General features: G+C 40.6%; 1 protein-coding gene across 9 annotated transcripts in view; it reads right to left on the bottom strand.

Annotated features, from left to right (window-relative positions):
• Positions 1–22,644, bottom strand: part of dysf (dysferlin, limb girdle muscular dystrophy 2B (autosomal recessive)) — a 105,537-nt gene that overhangs the window by 50,317 nt on the left and 32,576 nt on the right. For 7 of the 9 annotated variants that reach the window (XM_014408470.4, XM_014408468.4, XM_014408469.4 and 4 more), the window contains 17 exons: positions 22,483–22,614; positions 22,224–22,390; positions 20,244–20,358; positions 20,063–20,168; positions 19,840–19,982; positions 18,523–18,696; positions 17,604–17,688; positions 17,421–17,498; positions 13,228–13,409; positions 12,971–13,111; positions 12,802–12,831; positions 12,675–12,710; positions 11,917–11,958; positions 10,405–10,506; positions 9,426–9,587; positions 5,085–5,262; positions 4,913–4,986 (listed from right to left, as the gene is read on the bottom strand). In XM_014408470.4, the coding sequence (XP_014263956.2) occupies positions 4,913–4,986; positions 5,085–5,262; positions 9,426–9,587; positions 10,405–10,506; positions 11,917–11,958; positions 12,675–12,710; positions 12,802–12,831; positions 12,971–13,111; positions 13,228–13,409; positions 17,421–17,498; positions 17,604–17,688; positions 18,523–18,696; positions 19,840–19,982; positions 20,063–20,168; positions 20,244–20,358; positions 22,224–22,390; positions 22,483–22,614 (1,947 nt within the window). The remainder of the gene's footprint in view (positions 1–4,912; positions 4,987–5,084; positions 5,263–9,425; positions 9,588–10,404; positions 10,507–11,916; positions 11,959–12,674; positions 12,711–12,801; positions 12,832–12,970; positions 13,112–13,227; positions 13,410–17,420; positions 17,499–17,603; positions 17,689–18,522; positions 18,697–19,839; positions 19,983–20,062; positions 20,169–20,243; positions 20,359–22,223; positions 22,391–22,482; positions 22,615–22,644) is intronic. The other 2 variants (XM_076881293.1, XM_076881282.1) reach the window with 1 other exon arrangement.

Below are 22,644 nucleotides of genomic sequence, written 5' to 3' on the forward strand. Positions count from 1 at the left end.
CAACTGAAGTGATTGTCAATAAGAGTGCCAGATACCACAGATAAACCTATGACCTGGTAGTGAATACATTAGCGGATTACCTAGGAAACTGGAGTCCGAAATGTCCACTGGCGATTAGGGCTGAACGATATATCGCATTTGCGATAATATCGCGACATGATCAAGTGCAATTTTCTAACCGCAAAGGCTGCGATTATACTCTGGACATGTCCAAATTCATGGGCTGCATCCTCCTGAGGCCGCATTTGTAGACCGATTACGTCACAGCGACGCGCCGAAGGCTGTCCAAATTACTACCATATCCCAGAATTCATAGCGCGGCCCAGCCAAACTCCAGTTTCCAGCAATGGCGGCCGCTACTAAGTTTTAAAATTACTCATACTAATCTTTCTGGGTCACAAAATAAACTTTTAACATATTTTCAGGCGAGAAAGTAGTTGTGTAAACATCAAATATCTGCTCGGTTTATCAAGATATCCCATATTTGCAAAAGTGCTTTGACGTTTTCAGAGGCGTCTGCTACCCACCAGCTCGACAGCTAGCCGGGAGCTCGAGGGTTACTGATGCGGCCGAGAACGGCACAACTCCCGGCACATCATTTTCAGATCACCGCGGAGTTTTGCTGCTCGGGTTAAACGTAATATATAAGTCACTTAGACAACCTAAAAATGTTATTGTTGGGCTTTTTTCAGTGTTTTGTTTGTTCGTGAGTAAATCGGTTTGGCTGAGATTAAAGTTATTAGATTAGATAAAATAAAACTTTATTAATCCCCCGGGTGGGTTCCTCCTTGGTTTTCACACAGCTGACTAAACGTCAAACAGAAAACTTATTAAACAGAAGTATGAGACAGTCGAGAATTTACACCAGTGTCTGGTTATATTTTAGATAGCAAGAAGCAGACGGCCGAGTTTATTAAACTCCACCGAGACAGCGGTGACGCTAATCAGAACTAGACCGTCCAATTTCACGCCTTTAAATTTTAAAGGCGTGTTTGTGTGTGTGTTTATACAATTGCTATTATGTTTGCACTTTATGTGTAATGTTACTGACTGCAGAGATCAGTAAGATGTGTGTATTTTTTATTTATTAGTTTTATTTATTTAATATTATTTTTTAATTGAATGACTGTCTAGTAGTTCACAGATGTCGAAAAACTGAGTGTGGTAAAGCCACTGATTTTTTTTATGTATATTTCTGCAATCTGCACATTGTACTGACTTTCATTTTAATGTTTACACCAGGGTTCCTTGTCAGCACTTTATGGTCAGATGTTTGTAAGCTAAAAATAAACTATTGTGTATGTTCAAATATACTGTTGTGATTGAAGAAGTTAAATAAAAATGTCAGTCATCAATTCATGCATCACCTCATGTCATCATAACAGAGGTCTGTCTTCCAGGAAAGAACAGTTTAAAATTAATGTAATATAGTATTGGCCATACTATATGATGTATTGCTTGTCTTTGTTTAATAATACAGAAGACAAAGACCTTAAAAAATAATCGCATATCAGAATCAGAATCAGAATCAGAATACTTTATTGATCCCTGGGGGAAATTATTTTTTGTTACAGTGCTCCATTTTAAACCAACATTAAGACAAGACAAGACAGACAATACGCTAACTAAGAATAGTACAATATATACATATATATACATACATACATACATAAGTCACTTATAAATAAATATTTGGAAAAGAAACGTGTAGTTGTAGCAGCAAACAGTGTGTTAAGTGGATGCGTTGTACAGGGAGATGGCCACAGGCAGGAATGATTTCCTGTGTCGTTCAGTGGTGCTTTTCGGTAATCTCAGTCTCTCACTGAACGAGCTCCTGTGACTGACCAACATGTCATGGAGTGGGTGGGAGGTGTTATCCAACATTGTCTTTATCTTGGACAGCATCCGCCTCTCCGACACCACCTTGAGGGAGTCCAGCTCCATCCCCACAACATTGCTGGCCTTACGGATCAGTTTATTAAGTCTGTTGGCATCTGCGACCCTCAGCCTGCTCCCCCAGCATGCAACAGCATAGAGGATCGCACTGGCCACCACAGACTCATAGAAAATCCTCAGCATTTTCTGGCAGATGTTGAAGGACCTCAGTCGCCTCAAAAAATAGAGACGACTCTGGCCCTTCCTGTAAAGTGCTGTGGTGTTTTTAGCCCAGTCCAGTTTATTGTCAATGTGTACTCCAAGGTATTTATAGTCCTCCACAATGTCAACACTGACCCCCTGGATTGAAACAGGGGTCAAGTGTTTCCTGGTCTTCCTGAAGTCCACGATCAGTTCCTTGGTCTTTGCCACGTTGAGCTGCAGATGATTCTGCTCACACCACGTGACAAAGGAGTCGACCACAGCCCGGTACTCTGTCTCATCATCCCTGCTGATGCATCCAACCACCGCAGAGTCATCAGAAAACTTCTGAAGATGGCAGGTCTCTGTGCAGTGGCTGAAGTCTGTGGTGTAGAGGGTGAAGAGGAAGGGGGAGAGGACAGTCCCCTGTGGTGCCCCTGTGTTGCTAATCACCTTGTCAGACACACACTGTGGGAGACGTACATATTGTGGTCTTCCTGTCAGGTAATCAACAATCCAGGACACCAGAGAAGCATCCACCTGCATCGCTGCTAACTTATCACCCAGGAGGGTCGGTCTGATGGTGTTGAAAGCACTGGAAAAGTCAAAAAACATGACCCTCACAGTGCTCGCCGGCTGGTCCAGATGGGTGTAGACACGATTGAGCAGGTAGATGATGGCGTCCTCTGTTCCGAGACGAGGCTGATAAGCGAACTGAAGGGGATCCAGATGTGGTCTTACTATGGGTCGCAGCTGGTCCAGGATGAGCCTTTCCAGGGTCTTCATGATGTGGGAGGTCAGTGCCACGGGCCTGTAATCCTGGGGGCCACTGGGACGAGGCGTCTTTGGTACAGGGACGAGGCATGATGTCTTCCACATCACCGGGACCCTCTGCAGACTCAGACTCAGCATAAACAGTTTATGAAAGACTCCACACAGCTGGGGGGCACAGGCCTTGAGGACAAGGGGACTCACTCCGTCTGGTCCAGCAGACTTGCCTGAGTGAAGTCTCCTCATTTGCATCTCAACCTGGTATTGAGTGAAGGTGATGGGTGGGGGAGGGGTGTCAGGAATCTCACAGGAGGCAACATGTGAAGAGAGAGGCTGGCACAGTGGTGTGGCTCTGGATTCCAGGCTGACTGCAGGTGAGGTTGTGGGGGTGGGAGCAGACACTGTCGCATCGCAATCGCAATATTGGGGCAAAAAAATCGCAATTAGATTATTTTCCATAATCGTTCAGCCCTACTGGCGATCAATGGTCAACTTCGAAGAGATACATGACAAGTGAATCGCTCCCTGTGTGAGTGACAAATGTGCCAATGCAGGCAGCTGGAGCCAATCAGTGTCTGCTAGACCTCATCCATTGCTTCAAGTCATTAAATTCAACTGAATTCATTTTTTGTTTACATGTGGGGTAGCTGTAGCTCTGGTGGTAGAGCAGGTCATCTACTAACTGGAAGGTTGGTGGTTCTGTCCCCGTCATGCCAAATAACATTGGGCAAGATACTAATACAAAGTTCCTCTCCGAGTAACTTGGGATCTGAGTAACTCCCAGGTTAGATTTTGATTTTGTCATTCAAATCAAATTGGTTCTGACTCTGAATAAAAAACCCATCACATCAGAGACCAAAACTCTACTGGTGAACCTTGAAAATGGAAAGTTTATATTGGCTGTGTGTGGTTATGCATGCTGCAAATATAAAAAACACCTTTGACAAACTACAGTTTGGTTCAGAAGCATTTCCAGACATGTTCTTGTACCATTAGTTGTTGTTGTTGTTGTTGTTGTTGTTGTTGTTGTTGTTGTTGTTGTTGTTGTTGTTATTAATAATAATAATAACCTTAATAATCAATAGCCCAGCAAAGCACTTATTACATGTATTTACTTATTGTTGGGCCTACTGGTAACTCTTCTCCTCCTAACACTATTTTTAGAAAATGTAACAACAACAACAACAAAAACATCTTAAACATAATAATGACTTTGCGTTTTTGCAGTTTTTGGGGGGACCACAGTTTGATGACAATGCATTCCTCCTGAAACTTTCCAGCTCCCTTCAGTCCTCAAACATGATTACACAACGATAGCTGCGGTCTGCGAGTGTGTGTTTAGCATTTATAGCGCTGCATTATTTATGTTTGCTCCCTTCAACGGAACCTCGTGCGGTCTGCCAAACCAATAAAGCCAAATTATGTCACGGTCTAATTCTATACAATCTTCTATTCACTAATACACACAATGAAACCACTTACGACTGTGGACCAGGAGGGGGGTAAGAGGGGATATTTTAAAAAATGCTTTAAAAAGACTACATTTTGTTAGTAATTGACTTTGTGTGTTCTTCAAACTGGGATGTCAAAAATCTTTGACCAGTTATCTGGTGAAAGAAGAAAGAGAAAAAAAATGAAAGGGTAAGACAGTGGGACCTGTTGCTATGAGCCTAATAGGGCTGTGTCCTGTATATAGGTTCCCTCCTCACCACTATCCTTGGCAGTTTTAACTCAATGTGAAAAATAGCCTTTACTAAATAAACAATTTTATCTGCATTCGAGTGATATTGTTGGATAGGCTCTTTTTTTCCTTTTCTTTTGTCAAAGATTTTGGATTTCAACAGGAAGGTGAAAGTCACAGCCCAGCCAGAGAATCCTTATGTTAGTGAGAGGAAATTTAGAGATGAACAGAAAAGTGTTTTTGATGCTTTAAAGGCAGTTTTGTGGCAATTATTTAAAGTACTAATTACCAGTAATTACCTACAGAGTAATTAGCCAATAAATGTACAGTGTTGTGTACACAGAGCAGGTTTAGGCAACTAGCTGATACAAAAAGCTCTTTTACCTGGTCAGACACAAGCGGCTGCTCATCATCGATGTCAATAAAAACCTCCCCAGAAATTAAATGGGGCGTCTCACCTACACGTGCCAACACACACAGGAAAAGAAGACACTTAACATTTATCATCAGTGTTAATCATTTTTGCTCTATTTTTTTCCACTGCTGTGTGCCTTACGTCTCCATCCTTCCTCCTCTCCCTCCAACTCCACAGCTTGCTCATCTTCTTGGTTGTAGCGGTACTCCTCCAGCGAGCGGATGGTGCACTGCCCAACCACCGGCTTCCTCCCAAACTGACGATTGTCAATGACTTTGATGACAATTGGCGGCATGTAGAGCTCCTCTTGGGGAAGTCTCTGTGGTGAGATGGAGGAAGATGAAAACACAGGGACTTAAGCGTCTGGCTGCTTAACGTCTATTTCTAATTGGTTATGCCACCTGCCTGCGTGATGTTGACTGGCTGTGGCTGCTGATTGCCTAAAACTGATTGGTCACCAAAGCATGACCAATCAAGGCTTAAATGGACCTTTTCAGATGTAAAGGAAGAAATAGCTGAATCTGCAGAGGTGCAGATACCATCTTTGTGATGGAAATCAGGGTACATACAACACTTTGAGTTAAAGTGTCTTGACGCATGCTCAATCATCCAGGTAAGGAAATCCCCCAAAAGTTGATTCTGTTCATCTGGACGTAGCGTTTTCAGTTGGAGAAACATTTCGTCACTCATAATCAAGTGACTTCTTTAGTCTCAGCTGACTACAGGTTCCCCCAAAACCTTTCAACAGTACCTTTGCACAACGCTGAAATTAGCCCACTGATTGAACAGTAGGATGGGAGGTCAGTTTCTTGATCATTGGATTAATATGCAAATTGTCATGACCACTGATCATTGACAATCTTACAATTCTGTGATTGCAGCCATTCCCCAACTCTGTGAATGGTACTGATGGCCATTGATCAGTTGTCACTGACAGTAATGAAACATTTCTCCCACTAAAAATATGACATCCAGATGAAAAGAATCAACTTTTTGGGACTTTGAGTTAACATATAAGTTGAGGATTTTAATATAAGGTTTGCAAGTAAAGTGACACAAAAAAAAAGATAAAACAAAAAAAAATAAAAAACACACACACAAGTTGCGGTAAACTCTGTCCTTTTCAGTATATGCCATTTTGTTCTGTCATGTAAGTGTCACTTCCTTGCATTATATATGGCTCCATTAATCTTAATCGCACACTAGAGATTTTCACACCAGTGTTTTGCAAAAACAGACTGTTGTGAACTTCTGGGAATGATGACCCTGAAGGTCCAAAATGAAGGCTGTTACTGCGTTGTAGGACTACAGTTTGCTCTGTAAAATAAAACAATGAAATGATATTTCATCCTAAGCCTTTCTTATTTATTATTATAATTATGTATTTATTTTAAACTAAAGGTACTCCTGTGCAAACACTTTGGGAAGCTGTGCTTTTTTTCAGACTTCCTCCTCAGTAGTATTTCTCCTGTTATTTTACTGTTGTCGTCTTTTATGGCTGCACAGTGGTAGGAACATCACATTCCATGTGCTTTTATTTTGTTCTATGCACATATCAGCGTATGAAGCCCATTCTCTTTAAACAAACAAACAAATAACCGCAAAGAAAAAACAAAAACCAAGAATGGACCTTATTCATGTGAGTTTATGGAAAAAATCTAATCAAACCTTTCCAGAATTACTCACAGCTGACTTAACTAGAGCAGAAAGAACAACTTATATCTGCCACAGCCCAATAAAACAATTAGAAAGTTACTAAACAACCACAAATCTGATCAACACTGAGCATTTTATCTTCCTGTTTTCATACAGTCATCATGATCTTCTATTAAAGAGGATTCAATTTAGATTTAAATGACATGTAGCAACATATTTAGTGAAATCTATACAATCCTCTCTTGCGATTTCCTGTATAAGATCTGACTTTTGGTCCAGAATGTCTGCCCCCTTTAAGTTTGCAACCTTCATTGGGTTGTACGTCTGCAGGCTTTAGAAGACAAGCAGACCATCACTTGACCTGCCAGACATGTTCTCCCGCTTGATGCTGATACTGTAGGTGCTGCAGCTGGCAGAGCTTCTGCAACAGCTATATACTTAAATAAAATTCAACTGGCTCGAGTTCCCTCAATCCTTCTTACTTTTACAGAGAGCTGCAGAAGAAGAATCTCAAAGAACCAGCTGCATAATGAAACCCTCAAAACATTTACAGCAGCTACATCTGAAGACAATATGGCAACACAACCTCATTTATCCAAACTCACTCAAAGGTAAATAAACAATGGGCTGGCAACTGTAATCTGTTTGACCTCTCTGGCTTTAAGAAAGGCTTAAGTGAGGCTGATGATGCTAAACTCACACAATAAACTGAGAGAGCTAACATTAGGTGGTTAGACACTTCAAAGAGAAATATTTAAGGAAACTATGCCCATGACATTTTCTTTTGCTCCCGTGGCATAAGAAAACACTTACGCAGTCATCTTAAGGCCTTAATATTGTTAACATTAAATGCTTGGAATTGGTTCAGCGGCTAAATTTAAGAGGAAAAGAAATGTGCACATTTCCACAGTCCGATTGAGGCTGTCACACTCGTGCGGTGGTCAAAACAGGACCTTAATCTTGTTAACATTAAACTGCAGGAGTCAAAGCAAGGATCTGCATTTAAGGGGAAAAAAGTGAATATTTCCATACGCCAGTTATAGCTGTCATAATAAAACACGGAGGTGATCAACTTCAGACCTTAATATTGTTAAACTCTCTAGCCTGTTTGGAGCCGCTGTTAGGAAAATGTGTTTAATATTTCCATATTTCAGTTTAGGTTTTCATAAGAAAACACTTAGGTGGAATTCAATGGCACCAATGTAAACTCAGTGGAAACATATTCTCAGAGGACAGTGTTACATTCGAAGGATAAGTAACGACTGGTACGATTCCCTGCTCTGAAGATTGCGGCTGGTCTGATTAAAATAAATGAGTGAATTAAAAAACGCTCTTTGCAGAGTGACAGCGAGGGGAGCGCAGGCGTCGACATGCATGCAGTTGGGTTTTTTTAGCGACCATACAACCCTTTTTTTTAACCTGCTATAACTTGTGTTCTTTCATAATAGCCCACTATATTCAACTCTGCAATTCCTCTCAGCCTTACAAGGCATTTTAGCTCACTTTTGGCTCCCACTTATACATGGAAATAAATTTAGTGAAACAAGAGAGATGAAAAGATGTCAGAAGCCAATTTCATGTGAGTAGTCTTGTAGTCTTCACATTGGTAGCCTGATACAAGACCCCAAACATAACCTTCAAACTACAACAACTGCCCAAATAAAGTTTTATTTAAAAAAAAAATGCATATAGATAGACAGCATATAGGGCAGAGGTAGAGAACTTGCCCTGCGGGTGCTCAGAAAATAACCTGATGTTGAACCTCCTTAAAACAAAATAACTCATAATGGACTTGGGAGGCACAGACAGGTCCACTCCCCTCTCATTATAAATGGAGAATGGGTGGAATCTGTCTCCACCTTCAGGTATCTGGGCACCGACATCTTCGCTGATCTCACTTGGACCCACAACACCAACGCCCTGGTAAAGAAAGAGCAGCAGCGGCTGCACTTTCTCCCTGCCGGCTTTCTACTGCTCCTCAGTGGAGAGCGTGCTGGCTGTTTGGTACACAGGGGCCAAGACTGAGAACAAGAAGGCCGTGCAGAGGCTAATTAACACCACCCAAATAACCACTAGCTAGCTAACACTTGAGATGGGATGACCCTATTAGTAAAACCTGATAACCCATAACTGAACTACATGTCAGATAATGCACTGTGTGTGAGACACCCCTGATATTACCAGTGTCAGCTGGTTAGCAATTTGTGCCCTTTTATGTACTTACTTGCAGATTCATGTGCAAATGTGACCATAACTTCATTACACAATCACAAAGTCTTAACAAATATAAAACTTCTACATATTTTATTTATTCCTAGGATCCCTGAACAAGGTGGAAATGTCTGCCTCTTCAGTGGTGGAAAATAAGATGAATTGGTTTATCCAAAGAAAACTACATCGATGTTAAAGGTATTATCCCTGATTTACTAAACATCAAACTTAGCTTACTATTGACCTTGTACTACAGTGACATCCACTTTAAGAACATCCAGTAAGCATCTGTACCCTCCACCATACCCATGGCAAACATATCCACCCTGCATTTATGGTACATTAATGCCTATGCTAATAGCCATGGAAGATAATTAACTCTTATCTGAAGAAACATTCACTTTTCTAAAAATAAATTTTTAAAAATCTGCTGCAGCACACAAGGAAACCTATAATTTTCTTGGAAAAAGAGAAGGAATTTCTCTATTCTGCCATTATTGTGGTTTCACTGATGAAGATAAATGGGTAACACAAACCACAGCAGAGCTGTCCTTAACATGGAAGCTGTGGGCACTGATTACTCTGTGTGTTTAAGTCTAGTACAGCATAGCTCACCACATCAAGGAGAAGCGTATTAATGTCAAAGTTAGGCTTCTTCTTCACACTGCGGATGACGCAGCTCTGGACCATGCTGCCTCCACACTCCACCTGCAGGCTGGGGGAGGTAACGCTGGCCAGCTGGAAGCTCTTCAGGTTCCGGACGCCCCATGCTAAAATCTGTCAGGATGACACAGAAAGAGTAGTGTTGGTGTCATTTTTAGACTTGTAATAATTAAATCTATCAAACTGCTCATAGATATTCAAAATTAAAAAAACAAAAACAAAATGAAGATCCTTTAAGTTTCTTTGAGTTTAAATTATAAAAATATTAATACTGAAAAACAACAGAAACTCTCAGTTGAACAGATTTTTATCATATATAATGACTGAAGAGGACACCAGATCCAGACTCATAGAGAAGCATTAAATGAAACCAAGCTTTAAGGCAAACCAAAAATCCAGCAGGAAAAGCAGGAACTTGTGGGAAACACTGGGAGCTTTAAAGAAATAACTACAGTGACGCTACAAACAGGGACGGCAAGAAATAGGAAACACGATGATCCAACAAAGGACAAGACAAGACAATTTATACACATGGTAATGAGGCGAGGGGTAAACAGGTGGGAGACACAGTGGAAACAAATCATGGATAACAAGACACAGGACGACAAACCCAACACAGGACACAGAGTTCAACATGTACCAAAATAAAACAGGAAGAGAGACACAGCAGAACAGCAATATTAGATCAACGTAACACAACTAAACTAAGGACCATGACAGACAAGACCAACACAAAGACAAGCCTGAGGGAACAGCAAGGGAAGGCTAAAGGGAACTAATAAAGCTAAAGTCATCTATAATTAAGACACACATAACACAATAGAGAATCAGTACCAGGGATCAAAAGACTATGATCATTTTCACCGTTTCTCAGCACCCAGGAAGGTGGTGATAATGAAACAGAAAAGTTAAAGCAGATAATTAGTGATACCTCGATGGCGGTTCTCTGCAGAACAGGTTTGATTCCCTGAGGAATCATGAAGACATTTGGCTCTCTCTGAGGCGGTGGGTAGGGAAGGTCTGACTCCTCCGGCTGTGAATATGGATGCAGGAAAGTAGCAGGTCATCAACAAGTGACCAATGAGAATTTGTGCAGTCATGGAGTATTGGAATCATCTGAGAAATGACTCCCCGACTAGGAAAATCCCCTTTTCTGGGTGACTTTAGTGACTTGAAATTACACAAAAATCTGGTAAAGGTTTGGTTTAAGGTAAGAAACTTTAAATCAATTGACTTATATGGCTAACGTTTAATCAAGAAGGTGATATGACATTGTCACTGTTTAAAGCAGTCCATGAGCAATAACGTAGATTAGGCAGAAAACACATTTATTAGCTGGATAACAAGTCTTTAATCTCTGTAGTGTTTTTGCTGTTTCCAAATTCAAATTTAAGAACACATCAAATTCTGAAGAGGAATTTCCCAGGTCGGGACCATCCAAGCAGCACATGAATGCACAACAACGATTTAAACAGCTTGCCGTGCTATTTACTGCCAGGTGAATTGTTCTATGGAAACAAACATGAAGAAATGTTAAATGACAATGTTTAGGATGAGTATATCAATTTTGTTTTAGGGTGTTAATACCACACAAATGTAATAACATTTAACATTAAAAAAAACACTTTAAAAAGCATAAAATAGTACTTTACAACAAGCAGCCTGTTATGTATTTTAAAGCATGCAAATTTAACATTTATTTGGATTAAATATTTTGAATACAAAAGTAATGTAGAAGACCCAACAAGCATGTTAATCCTAAAATCATATAAAACACGTTGAATGTATTTGAAACTCATTGTGTTTGTCAATTTTAAGTTTGACTGAAAAATATAAAAATATGCATCACATTAAATTTCCTACATTGTAAATTTATAAACCACATAATCCAAATATATGTAAAATTAAGATGCGATTAAAATGCATAAGAGGCAAAAATATTTTTGCACCTACAAGAATCTGTAGAAGACCAAAGACAACATCGGTAAGCATTTCTCCTTCTGAGCTTCAGTATGTTTTCCTAAAAAGGTGTAATTATAGTAACAGAAACATTATCTGATTATGATATAATGTTCTCTTTCTTTCTGTGACACAAAATTATTAACTGTACTCACTAATGATAAAATTTAATCTGGAATCTTCTGAAAGTGAAACTTTCTTAAGCTCCTATAAAAAAGGTAAAAATGATTTAAAGTCTGCATGCATGCTGTCTTTGGACTTCCATACGCATCTGCATACAACATACAACAAACCACGTGTAAAAACCACACAGTGTTAGATTACTGCTGATCAAAAATAAGTAAATAAACATTTCAAGTTTTAGAAAAAGGGGATGGCTTTTAACATGCACGTGAGATAAAATTATTAGCGTATGCAGTAAATGGACAGAGACATCAAATGGGATGACCATGGATGGATTTGACTTTGTGTTTCTATATTGTACCCATTGCTGCAGGTTTTCAGAGAGGAATCCTGGAAACATCAGCTGAAGAAGCCAGAATGAAGAAAAAAGAAAATAATTCAGCACAAAAGATAAATGAAAAGAGCTGTAACTGCACAAATATACTGCAACATGTGGGGTGTTTTTGATACGACTGGAAGACAGGCTGTATACTGCATACAAGACGCATAAAGCTGAAGTGAAGACAAATGCAGAAGTGCCATGAATCTGGCTACTGGAGGAACTGCAGAAATTAGCGTTAATTTTTATTTGCCTTTGATGTCACTTGCTTATTTTATGATCTCCAGTTTCAAGATGCTTTTGTCAATTATGGCTCCCAATTACAGTAAAATAGGTCATAAAGCACCGTATTGTTCATGGTGTAGTAACTTTGTGACTGACAAGTTACGTTTGATCCGATCCTCGATCAGGGAATTACAAAAAATGTTAAAGTTGTGGCTTCAAAATAGAACATCACTGTGTCCCCTTCTATCTTTTACATACAGTTTATGAAGAAAGCAGCAGAAAGAAAAACTGAAGAAAGGACTTCATAATAAATTATTCTGATTTAGCCAGTTTGCTTACTTTGAGACTTTTCCTAACAAAAATCAAAAATGGGGGGAAAAAAAAAGTTATTTAAATTTTTTTATGAATATTTACTCTTTGACTCTCCTAGACTGTGTGATAGTCTCATATCAGTCATGTTTACTGTCAAACATTTAAATTAGAGAAAAACGGTACAATACTTGGTGTGGTTTTACCTCATCTAAGATGTGGGTGGAAGTCAGGAAATCTCCCTGTAGGTGATACGACATGAGTTATATTTCAAAGTTAAATGGAAAAGACAAAAATTCAAGAAGGAATGGGAAAAAATGGAGATAAACGTACCTCTTGACCTGGAATATGGTGAAGTGACGGCTGTTGGAATAACAGTGAAATCAAGACTCGTCCTCAAAGACTAAAGCATCCATATCAGAACCACATGCCTTTTTAAAAACTTTGAATATGACAAGAAGGAAAAAGACCAGTAGGTGAAAGTGTCAAGTTGACCTCTGACCTTTTCTCTGCGTATAAGCTCAAAGGCAGCCAGCAGCTCGCCAGCGTTCTTGTCCCCTCTGCGAATTGGGAACCAGGCCAGGCGTGGCGACCGAGTCAGTGAGGGCTGGCACACGCAGCGACCCATGAACTCATCAGCTCCCTGAAGAATGAAAACACCACATAGACATACATGTTACATCCATGTTTTAGCAATATAGGAAGACAAACAGATGTTCAAAGACCTCTAAATAGCTTTCATGAGATTTAAACACTCACGTATGTGTCCTGATCGTAGAGTTCCACTATAATATTGGGGGGGCTGGCCATCGTGACCTCGGAGTCGCCAAAAATCTCCACTTCATAGAAGATGAGCGTCTGGTCCCAGGTGGGATTGAGAGTGTTTCGCACCGTCACCGTCTTCTGGGATTGGTGGAGGAAGGATACGATCGCGTAGGGGTCTGGAGAGAAAAACACTATGAGCCTTTCTTTTCGCTAGTTTAAACTTGGTGAGAGTACATATGACTCAAGGTCTGGACGTTTGGCAGAGTGAGGTCATTTATTTTTTAATGGCTCAATATTTGTTTACTCAACCTATAGGGTTTCCTTTACCTATGGAAGATATAATGTTATTGATGTATTAGACTGGATTATTAAAAGGATTTTTTGCATGACAGTTCCATCCATCCACTTATCTGGGTCCAAGAGAATACCCATTTTAGAAGGGTAGCCCATAGCGCCCTCTTCCAGCCATTTCCTCCCACTGTGGACCTTCACAGGGAGGATAAGGAGTATTATCCTCCTGGAGTTGGAACATAAGCTCAGGTCCTTTTCCTTTAAAAAGTTACCACCACCACCACTATAATCTGCTAATCCAGACAGGCCTACCCAGAACTTCACCAATGCTGCAGAGGAGTGTCAACCAGGGCAGCCCCTCAACATCCAGAGCCTTAAAGGAGTCCCAGTGAATTGTATCCAACCCACAGGCCCAGTGAAACAGAGTCATCTCCAGACCCTGCATCGTCTACAGAGGTCGTACTAGTGGGGTTTAGGAGATGGGTGAACTATTACATCTAGCTTGATGGATACTGAAGAGTTTCAAGAAGCTGGCCCTTAGTGATGCATTAATGAGAAGATTTGTCACTTGCAAATTAGAAAGAATGAAATATAATGCAACTTCTCAGAGAGACCAAACATGTATAAGCAGAAAGGGTAGTTTCTGTTTTTCACACTGGGTCTCATTTTGGTCACTCCCAAAAAAAAAAGAAAACAAAAGGAAAATTAAATGGTTGCAACATCTTCTGGGCGAAGGTTTTGGAAGCTGCTTACGAGCTTTTGCCGCCCTAATTTGCAAAGCAGAGAGCAAGGTTATTATTGAAGATGCTGAGTGAGTTTTTAAAGACGGTCCTCGCAAGTATAGCAGTACAAACTTATGCACGATTATGTCCAAACTGTCCTGGCGTCCTGCACAGTGACATCAGCAGCTTGGGAATGCCAAGCTGGAGACAGAGGGCTGGGAACGCCGCTCTGGGAAGTTTGTTATTCCAGGTTAAAACGGCTCTCCTCCATGTTAAACACACACACACACACACACACACTGAATTAAACACATGTAGCCTACGTACAGTTACACAGACTGAGTAGTTTGTTGTTTCAGGCCGGGTAAAGAGTCTCTGTGGAGCCGTTAGCATTGGAGTAAACAGAAGTTAAGATGCATTTTCCCACCAGCCCTCAATTAACCCTATATCTAAGACACACACACACACTCGCACACAGTGTACAGACACACCACCCATGGTGACCCATTCAATTACCGTCCATTTCCAACATCCCATTAGCTCATAAAAACCACAATACAAACAGCCCCGGGGGGTTATGTAAGTCTGTGCTTGTGTGTTTTTAGTGAGAGTGTGTGTGTGTATGTTTGTGTAGAGGGGAAGCGGCAGTAGTCAGGACCCTGGTGGGAGCCACAGAGGGACATAAGCAAACGAAGACTGGGAAAAGAGAAAGAGGAGAGGAGGGAGGATGGAAAGAAAGAGAAAAGGAGGGAGGAGAGGACAGGAGGAAAAGAGCATTATCTCTAAATGTGGAGATTTTGATCCAGTTTAAAGGAAGAATGATGAAAAAAATCCAAGAAGGGGAATCAGTGGAATCAAGCCACACAAGCATTCTTCATGACTTTATTTCTGCTTTTTGAGGGAACATAGATCCTTACAAAAGACACTCTGTCAGAATAAAATACTAAAGAGCTTCGCGGCAGTTAAACCTGCAATGTTTAACTTTTGTCTCAATCTTCTGCGTACAGTATGCCCATGAATGACCGCAAAAAATAACAAAGTACAGCCAGCTTGATAGAAATAGTGGTGAGCACAGTGCATAGCACTTTCTATAAAGTACCTGGGTGTATTAGACGTTAGTGAGGCCTGTACAGCCTACTTGAGCTACCAAGAATCTAATCAAACAAGTTCTTAAATTCCAAAGTCATCAAATATTGTCTCTACAGGGGAAAGAGTTACGTCATTTTAACATGAGAACATGGGAATGGACTCTAGTTTGAATATAGCTTCAAGTGGTCATTTGAGGAACTGCAGTTTAAGGGATCGTCGGGGCTTTTTTTAACCTCAAGAAGTTAAACTATTAGGAGAAAATAGTCTCGCCTCTTTGTGGCTTTTGTGAGCACAAAGCTTAAATCAAAGCAGGAAGTAAACCAAACATGTAAAGAGAAGAAACACTTCATCAGCTGATTGCTCCACTAGTTGCTTCGTCAGCAAGCAGTTTCTTGCTCTGGTAAGATCATTGCTTCAGCAGGTTGAAAGAAGCAAACAAACAGAGGCAGACGGCAAAGGGCAAACGGGGAACTATAAAGAGAAGCTTAAAAAGACAGATGTGCAGGAAAAGCAGAAAGAAACACAGACAAAAGATGAAAGGCAATCAGAGAAAAAGACAACAGACAGAAGGAAAAAGAAAACAAGAAAGACCTCAGCGTCTTTAATCATGGATGCCCAGACGCCATGTTACACCAGATTAACGCACAAGTGAAGCCCATCCATCAACTCTTCTCATCCATTACATTGTGTGTGTGTGTGCGTGCTAAGGAGACCGAGTGAATGAGAGTGATAGCGATTCATCATGTCAGTCTGTGGCCAGGATGCTCTCTGAGCTTCTTTCTCTCTAACCCTGTCTTTAACCAACCTCCCATCTATCATCGCTCTCCCCCTCCATCTGTCCGTCCATCCATTCGTCTGTTCTCTGAGAGCTCTGTTTTTATATGTGAGTCTGCGGTGGGTTTCTGATTAACACAGGCTCGCAGCAGTCGCAGTTACCGTGACCTCTCTGAATGGAAGAAAAACATGTTGTTTTGTGCGTGTGCTTTGCTCTCTCATTCTGTGCGCCTGTTTTCTGCGCTGCTTCCCTCTGCAGTGCAGTAACACCAGCTGCACATACACAACTCGGTGCTTCATATCAAAGCTTCTTTTTCTTCATGTCCCGTAAGGTTCGCCTGCTGCGGTGCATTTAAAGACTTTATTTATTTATTTGAAAAGTCAAAGGATTGTTAGCAATGACAAAGCGTGAAAAGACACTTGTCAGTAGTGATGTTTTAACTTATGAACATATGTTTTCGGCCACATGGGGGCAGCAGAGACATGTTAAATGCAAGTTTATTATTCTCTCTCTTAGTATGGAAGCTCGTTTCCGCCACAAAAAAAAAGAAAAAAGAAAAAAAGGATCTCGAAATTTCGACTTATTTTCTCGAAATTTCGACTTATTAACTAAAAATTTCGAGAAAATAACTCGAAATTTCGAGTTATGGATACTTGTTGTTTTGTCTTTTTTAGTGGCAGAAACAGGCTGCTACTTGATATGAAGTAGCAAGTGAGTGGAAACAATCCACCCTCCCTCAACAATGAGCCTGTCATGGCCTTGGACACAATTAAGTTTTTTTTTTTCTTTAGTTGTGCATTGTTGTAACTATCCTTGTGTTTTGATCTTTCGATCCTATTCACAGATGGAGTTTCATTGTTCCAGGTTTTGCTTCATGTTGTAGTTATATTTGCAGCTGCAGGCCATGTTCTGTCTTGTGTGTTTATGCACCCAGAGTCAGGAAAAATCTATTTCTAAGACACAGAAAGATGAAGGCATCCTACAGATAATGCAGTTTGGGATAATTTTGCACTTTGTATGTTTTTAAAAGCACCATCACTTTTACTGCCTTTAACTTTTGTCCTGTATATGTAAACATAACACTCCGATAATCACCACAACCCTAATTTCTTTCTGGAGGGACGGAAGAAAATCCATCTTATGTAATAAACACTGAATATACGATAATTTGGCGTCTGGATTGGAATAAAGGGGGAAAACAACATTAAAGGTGTCTAACAAAATAAAATCATCAAAACTGCTGGAAAAAATGATTTGGGGTCAACTTTGGCTGCCAGATGATGCAGCAGTTCCAACATTGTCTTCAGTACCTGAGAAGCTGTCTTTGTCCATGGGCAGCAGGTCTCTGGCTTGATACAGATAGCACCGCAGATGGTATCGAGTGCCACCTGCATATATACAAATGCACACACAGACACAGATATGTACACACATCATTATACACACAAAAACAGGGACGGGAAAGAAAGGGAGGAAAAAGGAAGCTGCCTTACGCTCAAAGAAACAGGAAATGGTAGGCCTGTTGACTCCAAACGTGGTCGTAACTGACTTGTCTTCATTCTTGTCCTCTATACTGCTCTGTGGAGGAAGGGTCGGAGGAGAGGAGCAGAACAGAAACAAAACCTTTTACAAGCACTTTCTTTCTGTGTGGCCTTCAAAATAAAAGACTGTGTTACTTTTACTGCACAAATAATGACAGGTCAAATCACTTTATTTTATTTTATCTGTACCATTTTTGATGATTTTGTCCACTTAAGCCCATCTTCAAGTATGTCGCCAAATACCAGTGATAAAGCACAAAGCCAGGCCAATTAAGGGATAAATTACCCAGAATTTGGACTGGATGAATTTGATTTTGCAGCAGGAGGTGGAGCAGGTCATGTGCTAATCAGGAGACTGGAGGTTTGACCCCTGGATTTCCAGTCTTATGCGAGTATTTACCTTTTTTTTCTGTTTCTGACCCTGTTGAGTTCTCATTCTGTATTGGCTCTCCAGGTCTGGGTGATAGCCACTTTGTTTTTTCTTTCTAGCTCACTTCAGGTCTCAGCCTGCGCCTCATCAGTCTGTTTCTACTGTTCTTCATTTGGTCTGTGTGACGTTGTCTTTGTTTCTTAAAAATGGCACTATGTGGTTGACCTTAAAGAGTTTAACCAATCAAATGTTTTCAGGAGAACTTAGTCCAGACACTTCATTTTTCCTATGAGAAAAATCCTGAAAGAATTCCTACAGGTGAGACCATCCAAAAATCAGCTGATAGTTCCTGTGGTGGTAAACAACACATGCCTGCAGGCAGCCATCAAAAATTCAGGGTAGGACTTTTCAGAGGAGGATTAGCAGTTTTGAACATGTGAAATCAAAACACCTGGGTTATATATTGTTTAGGTGTCTACATAATTTGGGGCACTTCCTCACCAGAGAACACTCAAGGGCAAAGATGGCTGCCGGTCCTGTCTTCTCCAGCGGCTCCATGCGGCGCCTCCACCTGCGCCTCCTGAAGCTGTCCGTCTTCCTGGGCTTGAGGTGGAACCTCCAGCCAAAAAGCGAGGCGTACTCCCAGCCCTCCCTCTCCGCCTCGTCTGGACGCTGCTGTGAACACGAACATAAACTTAAATCAGCTTTTCCCCAAAAATAAAAACATGAGGGCAGAAGAGACGCTCAAAGCAAACTTTCCTAAATTCATTTGTGGAGCTTGGCCACCATCTAGTGGTTACTATGGGGAACTTCAGCTGTTCATGACTTAATTTTGTAATTACATTTTTATTTTAAAATTCAATTTAGGAAAAACTATTAATCCACATTTTTGACTAACATCATTTTTTCACTTGTCTTCATCAGCTCCTTTCTTTATACATCAAATCAGGCCAGCAAATCCTTACTGACATGATATTTTGGTCAAATATATCTTCTCAAAAGATAAACAAAAAAAATAAAATAAAATAAAACATACAGTGTGTGGAATAAAATAAGCCATCAAACTGATGGAAACTTTAAGACTTTAATGTTCCTCTGACTATTATCATGGTTGCCTTCTTCACATCACCGGATTTCTTAGGATGGGCAGACATGATGGGGATACACGGATCCGTGACCTAAAAAGAATGGGATGTAAAGTAGGATATCTTCTGTGTTACAGAATGTATCATAATCCCAGAGTGAGAAAAGTAAAGAACATAATTTCTTCTTAATTTCTTCCTAGAAAACAAGAAAAAAAAACACTTGAGGAATTTACAATATGCAGCATGAAGAAATAGGAAATAAGAATTCCAGAGACCAATATGTATTATTTATGGGATTATTTGACAATCATTCATGCAACACCTCAAAATTAGCTGGTAATGCTTCAGAATATGGCCCACGACTCAGAGTGAATAATAGAACATCATTATGTACATCAACATAATACAGCCCACGCTCCGATGGGCAGTTTATTTCTGATGTCAGACGGAGAAATTGTGTTGGGTTTGTTGCAAAGTTACCATAAAATTACGCTGAACTTAAAACTGCTTACAGTATATTTTGCATCTCTTTTCCTGAAAACACCCGAAGTTATGCAAATACACACATTGAAACTGTATTTATCATGCCCTTGTTATAAAGTGTCACCGCTTTGTTCATTGCAGACTCATTTGTCCTGCTTTTGGCTTTGTTGAAGCGCCGATATTTAATATGTCAGAAAAAACAGTGAATGAAGTATATTTTGTTCAAACTCATTTCCTTCTCTTCTGCTACCTTTCTCAGAGCGTCCATCTTCTGCTGGTCTCGTCGCCTCATCCGTATCCATCGTCTTCGTCGGTTGGTGTGGTACATCTTCTCTGCCGGCACCCACGACTTGGGACGCCGGTCTGGGGGAATGGTGATGCCGTACTCCCAGCCTGAACACACAGAAAAGGACTTATTAGTTTTAATTTACTCTCTATTGTTGAAAGTGGTATTATTGTGTGCCTGTGTGTACCTTGATCATCCACAGCCCTGTTGAGATCCTCACTCCACTCCACCTCCTCCCATACCCAACCTGGTGGACACTCAATCTCGTCCTTTGGCACCGCCTTCTCCCCGTTCTGACAAAGACACACTTGCTTAGATTTACTGCGATGACTGAAGCCAAAATATGTTACATAAGCACTTATACATACCACATCCGTGTATCCTTCCTGCATGCCGATCCACTGGCCACCTGGTAGCCTCATCTGGTTTTCAAACACTTCCTCTGTGAAGGTCATGTGACCGGCATCCACATCAAACAGGAGTCTGAAGTATTAACAGCACAAAGCAACAGATACATACACATTCATTTACAAATGACCTTCATGTTTAAATATTTTCATTTGCCACATTTAACTCACTGCTAAACAACTACAGTTGTGGTCAGAAGCTTACATCCATCATCGGAGGCATGAATGTTGGGGTAATTTTGGACTTCTAATTTTGGATTTCTCTAATCTACACATGGTCAAAAGTATACAGATTTACCCCCCACACACTCTAATATTTAGTTAAATGTTCATTAGCACAACCAGATGTTTTTGTTAGCCGTCAACAAGCTTCTGGCACAATTCTGGTTGAATATTTGGATACTTTTCTTGGCAGTAACTGTAGAGTTCATTTAAACTGGTTGCTTTCCTGACATGGACCCAACTTTTAAGCTAACTCCAAAAATATTCAATAGGGTTGAGGTCAGGCTATGGGGACGGCAATTCCAGAAGCTTAACATGAGATTGCTTCATCCATTCCAGACGCAGCTTTGAAGCATGTTTGTGATCACTGGTTTGTTGGAACACCCAACTGTGTTCACGTTTCAACCAACAAACTGTTGATTTGAGGTGAAGTTGAAGAATTTGGAGGTAGTCCTCTCCCTTCATTATTCCACCCACTTTGTGCAATGTAGCAGTACCGCTGGAAGCAAAACAGCCACAGAGCATGATGCACCACCACCATGCTTGACAACTGATGCAATGTTCTAATCCTCCAATATCCCTCTTATCATTGTGGCCAAATAGCTCAATTTTTGTCTCGTCTCATCATAAAACCTTTCTCCTTGGGGTATTTAAGCTTGTCCATGTGGGCAGCTGCAAATTTCAGGTTGAGCTTGAAAGTGTTGATTTTAAAGTTCACTTCACTGTGGACAGAGATGCTGGTGTTTCAGAAGTTTTCAGTTCATGGCAGGCTTGAGCCTTGGTCGTTTCTGGGTTGTTCCCAAACATCCTAACAAATTTCCTTTCATCTGATTGTGACAGTTAGGGTCTTCTTCCAGACCTTAGCAAAGTCATTATACATCTGATTAACTTGTGTTGAATTGTTTGAAATGACAGTCTATTAATCTGTAGCTGTTAAGAAATGGAAACAGACCTTCCAAACTTGTGGAATCTAGAGTTCTCCTTATTTGATCCGAGTTGCTCGGACTTTCTTATCGTTTCAAGTATCAGTCAATCCAGTAAGTGCTGTCAAACAAATCCTTTCTATGCTGACAAGAGAAACTACCAGTTGCCACTCAATCACCAACCGTGATTTAATAGACCTTGAAGTTGTCAGGTTAAGACCTTCAGCCAGAACCTTTAGCGCCACTTAATCAAAGATTTAGGCAACTGTACGTATATTTGAGTCCGTATGAACACTTTTGACCCTGCTTCGATTCAAGATAATTATATAAATTTCACAAGAGAGCCTCTGAAAATTTTGGAAAGAATCACATCAAGATATTTGCCATAGCTTTCCTTTCACACGTGTAGCATACACCAGGAAATAGTCTGGTTCAGTCCGTTTATATATTATAATGTCTAGAAAAGTTCAGGGCTGCACCTGTGAAAATAAGTAAATCCACAGACTAAATCCATAAGTGTTGTAAATATATATATTTCCTAACATGTATAAGTGTCTCCATCTTAATGTATAAAACTGACTGATGGGTTCCAGCCTGTCCATTTGTTGATATCTGGAGCAAATATGTTAATCTTAGTGGATAAATTAAACCTAAAAATGTGCCTCTAAAAAAAATCAGTTAAAGCCACAAAATTCCCATGTTCTTTCCAACAGCTTCAGCACACAACAAAGCCCAGAGTTTGAAACTGTTAATCACAGAATAATGAGAGTGTGAAAGGTTAAAGGAACAGACTCACGTCCTCTCGGGGCTGATGTACCAGTCTCCAGCCCAGGACCAGCCGGGCGAGGGTTTGAAACTCTCTTTGGGCAATTTAACTCTCCCGGTGATGTCGCTATACTTGGGGTAGGTTAAACCTGTAGTTCCCCAGCTGCCCACCAGGGCGAGCCGTGTCTGGTTCTCATACTACAGACAGAGAGAAAGAGGCAGGCTGGGATCATTGCTAATATTTAAAGACTTCTTTTTGAGACTTCATTCTAGTTCTGTCGACTTCTTACCGCCTCGGCAAAGACAGACAGTTTTCCTTCAGCATATTCATTGAAGTGTTTGACATCAGCAGCCAATCCAAACCAAACTTTAACCCTCAACTGACCGGGAAGTTTGGCTTCTCCTCCACTGCCCTGTGGACACTGCACAGCAAACACATACAAACGGTGAGT

This window comes from Maylandia zebra, linkage group LG3 (genome assembly GCF_041146795.1).
Source record: "Maylandia zebra isolate NMK-2024a linkage group LG3, Mzebra_GT3a, whole genome shotgun sequence".
Lineage (NCBI taxonomy): Eukaryota > Metazoa > Chordata > Actinopteri > Cichliformes > Cichlidae > Maylandia > Maylandia zebra.